The sequence below is a fragment of the Xyrauchen texanus genome, chromosome 17 (genome assembly GCF_025860055.1).
Source record: "Xyrauchen texanus isolate HMW12.3.18 chromosome 17, RBS_HiC_50CHRs, whole genome shotgun sequence".
NCBI lineage: Eukaryota > Metazoa > Chordata > Actinopteri > Cypriniformes > Catostomidae > Xyrauchen > Xyrauchen texanus.
The window spans coordinates 12,165,454-12,178,981 of NC_068292.1; the positions used below are offsets into that span (position 1 = coordinate 12,165,454).

General features: G+C 39.5%; 1 protein-coding gene across 1 annotated transcript in view; it reads right to left on the minus strand.

Moving 5' to 3' along the window:
* The window catches only part of cdkal1 (CDK5 regulatory subunit associated protein 1-like 1), a 508,818-nt gene that overhangs the window by 88,156 nt on the left and 407,134 nt on the right, over positions 1-13,528 (minus strand). The window contains exon 12 of the mRNA XM_052147039.1: positions 10,653-10,715. Coding sequence (XP_052002999.1) covers positions 10,653-10,715 — 63 coding nt within the window. The remainder of the gene's footprint in view (positions 1-10,652; positions 10,716-13,528) is intronic.

Sequence of the window (13,528 nt, forward strand, 5' to 3'; positions counted from 1 at the left end):
AAACAAAGTAGTTCGAGAAGAATTGGACGCGATGCTTGAGATGGGAGTAATAGAAGAATCCCACAGCGACTGGTCCAGCCCGGTCGTCCTTGTTCCCAAGAGCGACGGGTCTGTACGATTCTGTGTGGATTATAGAAAAGTCAACGCGGTGTCTAAATTTGACGCGTACCCAATGCCCCGTGTTGATGAACTGCTCGATTGGTTAGGTACGGCTCGATTTTACTCGACCTTGGATCTAACGAAGGGTTATTGGCAGATCCCCTTGACACTAATATCCCGTGAAAAAACGGCCTTCACCACGCCGTTCGGTTTACACCAATTTGTGACGCTTCCTTTCGGTTTGTTCGGGGCACTGGCCACGTTTCAGCGTCTCATGGATAGGATCCTCAGACCGCATACTGCTTACGCCGCTGCCTATCTAGACGACATCATCATTTATAGCAATGATTGGCAGCGGCACATGCAACATCTGAGGGCCGTCCTGAGATCGCTGCGGCGGGCGGCTCACGGCAAACCCGAAAAAGTGCGCGGTTGGGCGTGTGGAGGTACGGTATCTGGGGTTCCACTTGGGTCATGGCCAGGTGCGTCCCCAAATTGACAAGACCGCGGCGATTGCGACTTGCCCTAGACCCAAGACCAAAAAGGGGGTGAGGCAGTTCCTGGGGCTGGCTGGCTATTACAGAAGATTTGTGCCTAACTATTCGGATATCACCAGCCCGCTGACTGACCTCACTAAAAAGGGGGCTCCAGATCCGGTCCAATGGTCAAAGCAGTGCCAACAGGCGTTTACACAGATTAAAGCTGCACTTTGTGGGGGGCCGCTTTTGCATGCACCTGACTTCTCTCTCCCTTTTGTTTTGCAGACGGACACTTCAGACAGAGGGCTGGGGGCCGTACTCTCGCAGGTGGTGGAGGGAGAGGAGCGCCCGGTGCTGTACATTAGCCGGAAGCTCTCCTTGAGGGAGAGTAAGTACAGCACCGTAGAGAAGGAGTGTCTGGCCATCAAGTGGGTGGTCCTCACCCTCCGATACTACCTGCTGGGGCGGGCCTTCACCCTCTGCTCGGATCATGCCCCACTGCAGTGGCTCCACCGCATGAAAGATACTAACGCCCGGATCACCCGTTGGTATCTGGCCCTCCAGCCTTTTAAGTTCAAGGTGGTCCACAGACCGGTGGTGCAGATGGCTGCCGCTGACTTCCTCTCCAGAAATGGGGGGGAGTGGTAGGCAGGCCGGATGACGCCCCGGCCTGAGTCGGGCGGTGGGGGTATGTGGCAGCGGGGGCGTGGTCAAGTGCCCGTCCGGGAGAGAAAAGCGGTAAGGGCGCTCACACCTGAGCTAAATTATGTCTAACACCTGTCTCTAATTGCAGTAGCGTGAGGAGAGCGGATAAAAGCCAGCAGCCACAGAGCATCGAGAGAGCCTGACAACACGGCAGAGAATACGTGTGTGTGTGAAGAAAATTAAATTAATTGACAGAAAAATAAAGCTTACCCCTTAAGCTGACGTCTGTTTCCGTCCCTTCCTTGGTCCGCTTTACAATCACATAAATCATTACCCCGAAACGCTGGGCCTGGAAACAGTGGACTCCTGCATTTACTGTGCATCTGTACACAATATAAGCCCCCTTCAGTGCCCATTCACTGCGCCCTGCCTGCCACAAGCCGTAAATACACAGATATGTTCCATGCTACTCCTGCGCTCAAAGGCCCATGCACACACAAACACACACACACTAGAGTGGCACAGCTTTTCTAAAAGATCACACAGCGCTGCCTCTGCCCCTCATGACCGGGCAGAAGAGAAAAGATCACAGAACATAGAGAGGGGGTAATGTTTACTCAGGCTGCGCTATACATACAGCCAACCACAAAACAGACAAAGCATACAAGTCACTCATCTGTCACACACAATCAGGGGTGAATTTACTCAACAGTTGTGTCACTTTAGTGCAAAACCCTACATCATCTTCACGGACCACCCAGAAACCACCTTAAGCAGAACCTAATTGCATTGGGGTTAATCCATCTCAAGTTGTCCAACATAGGTTGCTTGACCATTTGCAATTTTCCCTCAATTGTTTTGAGTGATTACCTCTATATATTGGTATTGCAAAACCAACTGTTTTTTATTTGTATTTTACTTGGTTTAACCACGGACAATATTTAGGTTATATAGATGTTTACGGAATCCTTATTTCAGCTCAGGATGGTCCAAGCTCCTTGGAACAAAAACTGATATCTAGAGCACCATTACAAGGTACATGTACATACAGTATATAAACATTTTGAACATTTTTGATCCTTAGACTAAGAACTTAAGTCCTTATACAATAATCAAGATCACTGAAAGTTACACATTTAAGGTCAATTTGTAATGGGAAGGGTTCGAGTCTCAGTCCTAATTTTTTTAGGGGTACCTAGGTAAGTATAATGTGCATGCAGAACATTTCAGGTCAAGATACTTTTTTTTTTTTTATTATGGGTGTGAGAATGTGCAATTTGTTTTACATTTCTCTTCAATTTCGGGTTGATTATCTCTGGTGCGGGACCAGATAGGAACCTGAAATTGTCACAGATATAAGTACTCAATGGTAGCATTCTGCTGTAAAAATGTTGAGTTTGAGATTCCACTGGTTACAGCGCTAGGGCTAGTAGAAATCTGGAGAAAAGCCTACTTTATTGATGCATTTTAAGAAATGAACAGATGTAATATAAGCATTACAAATAATAAAAATGAACAGTATTTTACAGTAATTATGTTTATGACTGACATACCACAATTTCAAGCTACATGTTTGATTATAAGCTGTGAGATTTTCTCACAAAAAGTAATCAATTACTAACTACTAATTACATAATTTACAGTGTAATTAGATTAATGTACTAATTACTTTCTAAAACCCTTATCAATCTTGACCAGATGAAAAATACAAGGATAGACATGAAATTGTTCTTTTAATTCTTTCAAATAAATCATATAAAATCAAATAAATTATTACTGAAATGGCAAAATAATTTAAGGGTCTGAGTTAAATTAAAAAACATATAATTTAACATTAGATGTTAAATTAAAATTTTAAATTCACTATTGCTTTATATAGATTTTGTTTCTATAGTCTATCCAGTATTTAACTAAATTGCAAGTAACTGTAATTAACTTAGTGAAAAAATTAAGAATAGTCCCATACTTACTTTTTTTCCTCAATGAAAAAGTAATTTAATTACAGTAATTAATTACTTTGCAATTCATTACACCCAACACTGCTCAGACTCCGAGTGGCAGTTGTCAGCTTTGAAGGTGTCAGTTTACTGGAAGTTTACAAAAACATCCCAGTTTCCCTTGCTTTTTCTCAACCAAGCCAAACCATCACTGGTTATCGTAGACACAACGACACAGTCATTATTCCATAGAATCAGGGGGACAGATTTCAACACTCTTTTGATGTAGATGTAAAGAAGTAAAACAATTAATTAAAAAACTGGTGGTTTTGCAATACCAATACATCACTCAAAAAAAACGAAAATTAAAAATGGTCAAGCAACAAACTTTACAATTATTGGACCACATTAGATGGACTGACCCATTGTAATAGTGTGGTGTTGTGAATATTTAAAGATAGTTCACCCCAAAATAAACATTTGATCATTTATTCACCACTGACTGTCCTTGTATCTTATTTTAATACAAAGAAAGTTAATTGTGAGAGTGTGTGTGATTCTGCCTAACATCTCCTTTTGTGTCCTACAGAAGGAAAAAAAAAAAAAGAAAAAAAAGAAAAAAAAAACAAATCACAGGCTAGGTAAATTATTAAATTTTTTATTAAATATATTTAACTAATACAATTTGAAATGTTAATTTGGGTATAGTATCCCTTTAAGTCATTGTCATTCTCTAAAGAACAAACAATTTCTTTCAGGAAATTAGTTTCTTATAGAATGTTTAAAGATGAAGTGTGTAATTTCTTCACTAGTTTCACCAAATGGAATTGAAAAATAAACATTTGCAAGCAGATTTGGAAATACTGTCCACCCTCCATCTGCCAATGGTAATAAATAAATACAAAATAAAAAACATTCCCACCCCAAACACTGATGTTGCTGTATCAAGCTGTAATCAGGCCACTCAAACAAACAGAGCAATCTTGGACAGCACCACAGGGTTCACATTTTCAGAAAAATCAACCTTCTAATGGCTTATAGTTATTTCAACATATTATGATGGGATAGGACAAAGTATTTTAACATAAAAAAATACACAAATCAGCTTTAAAGGCATGTTTGCACTGCTACTTTTGCATAGTTGTTTAGGAAAAATGGGTGCTAAAACACCACAGTGTGTGCAAATAAACAATGATTTCAATGTGTGCAATTCATTCATAGTATACTGTACATGTGAACACAGACATAAAAATAGAAAATAAGCCACAGAAATCACACATACAACCATGATTGTCAAAATCTAGTATAAGTGAGATACACAAAAAGAGACAACATTAAATTTCTGCCAACAAAAGGGAGGGTCATTTTGTCTACCCCAACACTCCCCTCATCCTCTGAATGGCTGTAATTATGGCTTTTTCAGGAGAGCAAGGGTAGTGTAATTACTTTATTCACAGCACAGGATATTAGCATAGCCAAGAGAGCAATTTATTCAGCGTGGCGGTGGACACGTCTATGTGTTATTGCGAGATGAGTTATCCCTGCTGCTGCCAAATGCTGCTGGCCCAAGCCCTTGAGCTCCCTGGGCCTACACCCTAGAAAAAGTGATAATTGCTCCCTCTCTCCATCCACTTATCCATCCATACATCTGTCCATCCATCAGCTTGTCCCTGCATCCATCCGTCTATCCATCCATCCATCCGTCAAGACATCCATCTGTCTACCCATGCATCCATCCATCTGTATGTCCATTCATCCATCCCTCCACCTGTCTTTCTGTCCACCTGTTGATCCATCTGACTGTCTGTCCATGCATCCATCAGTCTGTCGGTCCATCTATCCATCTATCTGTTTGTCCATCCATCCATCCATCCATCCATCCATCCATCCATCCATCCATCCATCCATCCGTATGTCCATATATCCGTCCGTTCATCTATCTGTTTGTCCATCCACCATCAATTGTTTTGAGACACTTTGATTGGCTCAACTGAGCCCCCACATGCACTCTTTTGTTTGATGATGGCTACACAACTTTGCAAAATGTAGTCTCAAGTAGCCAGACTTTGACTGTATGCAATGATTATTTCATCCTTGAAAGCATTTATTTTTTTTTTTTAAATAAACCCAGATACCTTGTAATCACCAACATAAGTGCTTTCAGCATTGTGACGTATGGTTCCGAGCATGGTGAGTAACGGTTACAGTAGTTTTACACTTGAGCACGGTACAGTACGAGACGGTATGATTACAAACAGTTCTCAGCCCAGATGGCTAACAGCACTCATTACAGAGAACTGTTCTGGTAGAACACCTTTAGTGACACAATTGTAACCTGCTCAGTCAGACCATTCTGATTCGGATTTTACAGCACCAAAACAAGAAATGAAAATCGTGCCATATTATGTATACTTTATTTCAAGGTAACTTAAAATGTACTATTTTACCCAATATAGTGTTGCTAAGAATATATTAGCAAAATGCTAATGTCAAGCTCTTTTGGAATAAATTGAGTACGAAATCTCTTGTGCTCTTTATAGAAAGAGTGCTACTCGTATGAAGCACAAGGTTGCTGTCTTATGCTCCAGTGTTCCAAATCAAACACTTATGAGGTTCTATGAGAAGAATGAATACCATTTTAGAAGCTATGTAGGCAGAAGACACCAAGGCTAGGTTTTGGAACAGAGCTAAACTTTTAAAGTTAATAAAGAGCTAACAGAGTCAGTCAAGAGATGTGAATAAACTTTGCTCTAATAAACATTTCCAGTGGCTTTTATGCATTTCAAATGGTAATTCCTAGTGGACTGCAGCTTGATTATTGTGTACATCAGGGGTGCCCACACTTTTTTGTGTGATGATATACTTTTAAATGACCAACTCAATAACATCTACCAACTAAAAAAAACACAGTTTCATTTAAAATAAGAAAATGCTTGTTGGGACTACTGCATGTATCCCTAACATAGAATTCATCTTCTATTTAATAAAAAAATATATAATAATGTTCAATGTTGATATCATTCAGTTTTAAAACTAAACCCAAAACACCTACAGCACAATAGATTACAATAGCCAGGGCATTTACCTTACTCTGATGACTTGCACTGAGTGGAATCAGACAGTTTTGCCTAATCCGGACAGTAGCATCGCAATTTCGCGCTCTGTTCTCAGAAGTCCTTGGAAGGCGCATATGCGCAAACCTAGTTGTCATGGCAACTGAATAAACAAAACCTCGCCTGGTCAATAATTACTCGTCAAGTGCAAGTCAGACAGAAACTAAAAGAAGGAAAGACATTAAATCTATTTTTATAAAAATTTTACGAAAGTACATTTATATTTTGTGCGATCTACCAGCATTGCATTTGCGATCGACTGGTAGATCACGATCGACGTATTGGGCAACCCTGGTGTACATGTACACGATGCAATAGATGTATAGTAAGTGTAGCACACCTCTAGAGATTCATGTGACAGTACTGTATGGAAGTAGATCAGTAGTCACCTGCCTTTACCCAGAATTCCCACACGCTGTACCCTTTTAAATACAGAGCTAATTTACCTTGTTTAGAATCTCTAAAATAAGAATTACAGAAAGACAATTACAGAGAGGGAGGGAAAAACATACAAACAAGTTAAAGCCCCTTTTACACTTATATAATATACAGTACTGAAAGTATCAGAATATTATTTATTTGGATTGCATTTACAACTTTCATTCCAACTCACCTCCAGTGTAATCTAATCTGTTTATGTCATAAAGGCTACACCTGTGGCTATTCGGCCAGGACACCTCTTTGAACTCCACTAAAAATTACCTCAAGTTAATTCTGAGAAAAACTTGTGCATCATTTATTAGAAGATGACGCATTGCTTTGATAGTTTGTCCATAACTCAATGAAATTCAAAAACTTTTAAGTGTGCCATAATAGCCCCCAAAAAATCCAAATGACTTTTTGTGGCCACTGTGCATGCACATAAGTGAATCAGTGTGTGTGTGTGTGTGTGTGTGTGTGTGTGTGTGTCGGTAGTTACGGTGTCAAAGTAGTACTGCAAAAACCTAGTAGATGCTTTTCTCTCTCTCTATCTGTGTGTGTGAGTGTTGGCCGATGGCAGGTCTAAATGGGGAGTTAAAAGCCCTGCCAAATAATCATAGTGGAGTACACACACACAATTGGTCTGTACACATCTCCTTATTTAGATTCTCTCCCTACTGAAACATTGCAAATAGGTAAATAGGAGTATCTGTAGTGTTTTGGCAATGGGGAGCCACACGCTCACAGCCAGCTGGCAGTGAGAGGCCACGGCTTTAAAAATCTTGACTGAGTGCCCGTTAGTGTAGAAAAGGCAAAGTGCCAGATAGAGACTGTAATAGAGCAAAAAGGCTCAAACCAGAGAGAGAGAGAGAGAGAGAGAGAGAGAGAGAGATAACTGAAACATCCTACCCAGGGCAAGAAGGAATGTTAAGTTCTGCCCTAAAATCAAGTGAGCTGCCTACCTAGACAGCATTTTAAGGCATTATAAGTGTGCTCCCAACTTGAATGGTTTTATCAAATGGTAACAACATCACGCTGCTTTCTTTCTCAAGATACCTGTGGCAGGGCAGAGGGCGGGGCCGGGTCGTGATTCTACACACCCGGCCCCCTCATCAGTGTAGTTAGCCCTCGAGAGGGATAAAGGCCAACCGAAGATGGCAGTGTGACAGAGAGAAAGAGATTGATTTACCGACAGCTGTCTGACACCTGTGTGTGTGTTTGTCTTTTTGGTTTCGTTTTATATTAAAATATTATTTATATTGTCAAGACGGTTCTCGCCGCCTCCTTTCCTTTTAATCTCTTTACACTGTTGCCGAATCCCGGGAAGGATGAGGGATGCACCGTAGTAGAGTCCTTGCCACTACCATCCACCCCAATGGAGCAGACGCGGCCATCTACCGGGGGACGGAGGAGCATGGCCACCTGAGAGCGGACGGACGGCCACCGACCGTGAAGGGAGAAGGGGCTCCTAGCCGACCGCCTGGAGCGGTAAAGGCCGCTACCAGGTGCTAAACGCAGCGGGGTCATGACGACCGCTTTACGTGACCATGCTGTATTAGCTTGGCTGCAGTTTCCCAGTGAAATTTCCAGCGGGGGGCGCCAAAAACAAGTGTAATTATGTTGTAATCAGAGAAGGTCTGTAAAAATTTTAATGAGCAAAATGCACCTCCCTAACCTAAATCTTTTGCCTAAAACTAACAAGTAACCAACAAGTGTTTTAAGCATACATAAAAGATGAACAAAACAGATATCCTTACCCTTACTCAATGCCTAAACCTAACCGACCGTGTTTTAAATGCATATAAAACATGAAAAGCACATTTTTATTCTGAAGCAACCACACCATTTCGTGTTGCTCGAGTCAATTTAGGTTAACTTAAACTTTCATTTCGAGCATTCTTGGCTGAGCTCTATTAGATGAGCCACCGTGGATGCTAAACACACCAGAATAAATGTGTAAATGTTGATGGGTCTGTAATACAAGTGGTAAAATATATAGTTTTTCAAATAATGCATTAGAGTAAGAGTTGTTTGATACCATAGCATATCAGTATGATAGTAATAGAGCAAATATTATTCAATACAGACTGAATAAAATGCTGTTGTCCAACTGGAGAAAGAGGCAAATAAAACACACTCTATGAGACTAGGTTTTTTTTTTTTTTCAAACTGCAATCCAGCAACATACTTAAGAAAATATTTCAATGTAATTGAAAATGGACTGTGCTTATAACATGGTCTCCTCAAGGTACGCCTTATGGAACACGCAGCCAATAATGGGCACAGATGAACTCCGCCAGTCTGTGTAATTACTACGGTAACGGCTAGCCACAGGGAGCTGGGGGGTGGGGTTACATTATGGAGTTTAGTCAGATCTGAGGCCAATTGGCTTTATTACATGCAAATTTCAATCAGAGAATCACAAGCCGCATGTGCAGACAGACTGAGGCAAATTGCATGACGAAAAAGGCTGCACATTTAGTAAGTGCAAACACTGATGTCATCATGTTGAAATTGATCAAAATCAAGGTAAGTTCGCCAGCAGTTTCACACACACACATTACATGGCTTTTTTGGAATAATAGATTCTGATTGGCCAATCAAAACATTTTGCCTTCAAATTTGTTTTATAAATATATATATATATATATATAATAAATGAACACATTTTATAATGGATTGAAAAAAAAAAAAGAAATCTTTCTGTCACAAGAATTATATCACCGCTCTTGGAAGACAGGGAGCTGATAGAAATCAGGTTCAAATATTTTTTTAATGTGGATCTGCGTTTTCTGAATTAGGAGCTCTGCCAGACTCCGTAACCTTTGACCTCTGATCAAAGCACCGCTAACACAGTTTCCATCTCTCACCAGAGATTTCTGATGGAACTGATCGTGTGTGGGCAACACTGGTGGCACGAACATGGAAGAATCGTGATCTCACTCCTTTTCTTTTAATGAAACTCAGAGAAACTCATTGCCAAAGAGTGAGAGAGAAACAAAGGAAACAGACAAACAAGTAAATGTAACATCTTGTTTATGAGTGCAACACACTTTGACAATCTTTAGCTGCTTTTGCTATTAAGTTAATTTCCAAAATATTGTTAAGTGCTTGAGCCGTGCAATGGCAGCAGAGATCATTTTGATGAGCTGAGGAGAGTGAATCTCTCTGACCCATTATGTGAGATCAGGAAAGGTCTCTACTATTCCTTCCTATGAACGCTAACTCTGTCTAATTTTCACTCTCCCTTAAAACTGCCTTTTCCTGTGACACGTATTCTTTTCTTCCTCGGACAGGAAACTTCTTTCAGCAAATTGTAAGCTATAAGATACAAAGTTCGTTCAATCAATCAATCAATCAATCAATCAATCAATCAATCAATCAATCAATCAAACAAATCTCTCTCTATATATAAATCAATTAAGAAAAAAAAATATATATATATAAATGAATGTTACAGAATCACAAAGCCCCTCCCTCAATATTGTTTTCTCCTCTCTTAGATGTGCTGGAACATTCCTTCATTAAGTGTAGCATAGCAATAAAGCACTTCTCTGACAGTTTTAGAAGGCAATTGAATTGGCCTTGATTACAGCGTGAAGCTCTGATTAGTTAATGCAGTGTCAGAGCCGCAACTAGAGGACTGAGGGCCACTAACTGCGATGACAGAGTTTTTTATGGGGTGCTGTGATAGCAGATAGCAGAGGCTGGCTCTGCTGAAACTTTAATGATGTCATTAAAACAGGGCTGGGGGCTAACATAGCATCCTGTTCCTGCAGAACATCACTCTCAGTTATTTCTCATCCTCTTTCTCGGTTTTATTTCCAATGTAACTTATTCCTTTTTTTCTTTTTCTGTTTCACTATATGGTACAATACATGAGCCACATGTCAAGACACCACTCTCTCTCGAGAACACAATGCCAAAAACATACATATATGAAAAAAGCATCGTCTTACCTTGTGATCGTAAGGGTTATACGAGTGGAAAAGGGCAGAGAGCTCTTTGGTTCTTTGTTTTTTCTGTTCCAAAAAAAAAAAAGAAAAAAGTCAGCATTAATTACATATTTTTTTAAAATATATATATATATATATATATATATATACTCACACACACACACACACACACACACACACACACACACACACACACACTTCCACATACACACATTTCAAGGAAGAAATTACAGAAAAAATTACATATTAATCTCAGTGAACTCTGAAGCAAAGCCAAGTGACTTGAAGACATAAGAAAGCAGAATGAAGAAAGTAAACACTTGGAGAAGAAAATGAGGATATTTTCCCCCAAGACCTTTCAGTTTCTTCCAGCAGCACCTAAGTAAATGTACACTTACTTCATTTATAATGAAATGCAAACATTGAGCTTTGAGGACATGGCTGATGGCTTTCAATGCAGTGACAAAGCCAGCGAGAGTTATACAAAGCCTAAATAGGAGTGTGTATAGCTCAAAAGAAGTCATTTTTACAGTGAAAGGGAAAATTGGCTTAACAGCAGTGAACAATGTTCACACAATGTAAGTGATTTATGAGTGATTTCAATTGACACCTACACAATATTAGGCAGGTGGTTTTAATCTTCTGGCTGATCGGTGTGTGTGTGTATGTATACACACACACACACACACACACACACACACACACACACACACACACACACACACACATATATATTAGGGCTGTCAATCGATACCATTTTGGTAATATATAAAGATTATGGTGGTGGTGTAGTGGTCTAAGCACATAACTGGTAATCAGAAGGACACTGGTTCGAGCCCCACAGCCACCACCCTTGTGTCCTTGAGCAAGGCACTTAACTCCAGGTTGCTCCGGGGGGATTGTCCCTGCAATAAGAGCTCTGTAAGTCACTTTGGATAAAAGTGTCTGCCAAATGCATAAATGTAAATGTAAATCTTGAGATCCCTTAGATCGCATTTGCGCCTTCAAGTGTTTTGAACGCAAGAACGTAATGCATGTTTGTGTTGTTCTTCCTACTGAAGTGTTTTCTTCACTGAATAAACTGTGCATTGCTCATACAGCTGAAATTTCACTTACTGCCCTCTGGATTAAACAGGTGGTACTACAAGCTTACATTTCTCAAGAATCTTCCTTATTACGGTCCGTTGGCATGCTAGTAATTGCGTACATTTTTTTAACGATTTATTTTTTGTCAAATTAATCGCACTGAATTAACGCGTTAGATCGACAGCCCTAATATATATATATGTGTGTGTGTGTGTGCATGCAACCAATTACTCAAACAGCTCACAGATAATGAGGCAGAGCTAAGGAATCAGCAGAAAGATCTAGAGATGCAAAACATAGAAATGTTGACAATACTATGCTGATTACTGCTAATAATTTAAATGTTAATGCATAACAGTTTGTTTACACATGACATGTAAGTGGATTTTAAATTTTTACCCATATATTTATTTTAAAATTAATATAAATACATAAGGGAAAGAGTATTTCTTAGACCCTGAATCTAGTCACCATTCTTATTCAAATTTCTACCTTCACTAGTTCATTTTAAATGTCCTGTGGCATAAAAAACAAATAAATATTCTTTGTAGTCTTGTAGTCAATGTGAGGTCACAAAAGCTACATATTTTTTCTTTTTAATATGCAGCTTTTGAATTTATAAAGTATAAAAAAATTATTCATATTTAAATAGTTTTATAAGGACTATAGCACACTACACAATAAAACTAGGGCTGCAACAACTAATCGATAAAATCGATAATAATCGATTATGAAAATCGTTGTCAACGAATGTCATTATCGATTAGTTGGTCTGCTTACGTCACAGGGAGCGTTTACTGATGACGTCACTTTCATGACAACAGTCACACGCGAAATGGCAGAGAGTACAAATCAATCGGCGGCAGAAAAAAGTGTGCGCCCCAAGTCATCTAAGGCATGGGAGCATTTTACATTAAATGCAGCAAAGAAGATCGTTACCTGCAAGTTATGCAAAGCTGAGCTTGTGTGGCATGGAAGTACCACAGTGATGCACGAACACATGAAGAGGAAACACGTTGGTGTCACGGATGAAGGTGAAACAGCACGGTAAGCAAAAACTGTATCCTCATTATATGAAGATGTGAAAATGGTATACCCGTAAAACTTCAAATAATAGCCCGGGCTTTTATTTTCCCAAATCGTCGAACTGCACCGGCTTGTATTTGAGACAGGCCTTTATAATTTAGTTGAGATTTTGTTCATTGAGATGTTGTTCCTAGAGTCTCTAATCTCTAAAAATCTCCAAATGCTCCACGTGAAACTGCGGTCTTCCGACCTTTTACTATCGTGTCAGTAGATTTTGATTAATATGCTTGAGGAGAGAGAGCAAGACAGCTCGTGTTGTTTGAAGACGTGAGAGAGCGCTGGCACGCCGGGCTCTCTCTCTCTGCAGCTCTCTCTGCTCGTTTTAGCCCTGTCAAGTGCAGCAGTCATTCTATTCTACATCAATCACCGATTAAAAAGGCTTTGTCGGGGAAAAAAATGCGTAGCTCTACTACGTTCACAAGCTTGTTTTCAGTCTTTCTATATTTAATTTATCAATATATTCTTATAATTCATAAAAATTAAATGAATTGTATATTTGAGATGTTTTTTGGAATAGTGAATAAGAAACATGTTCAGTATGAACAACACTGAACAGTGACAGTTTTCCTCTTCTTCTACATTCTACCTCTGTATAAAACAGTAACATTTGTTTGTTTGTTTATTATTTATAATTTTGATATTTCAACTAAATCTGCTGCTTAATAGTTTATATGAGCACAACTCAATATTTTGTTTTGTTTATTTAT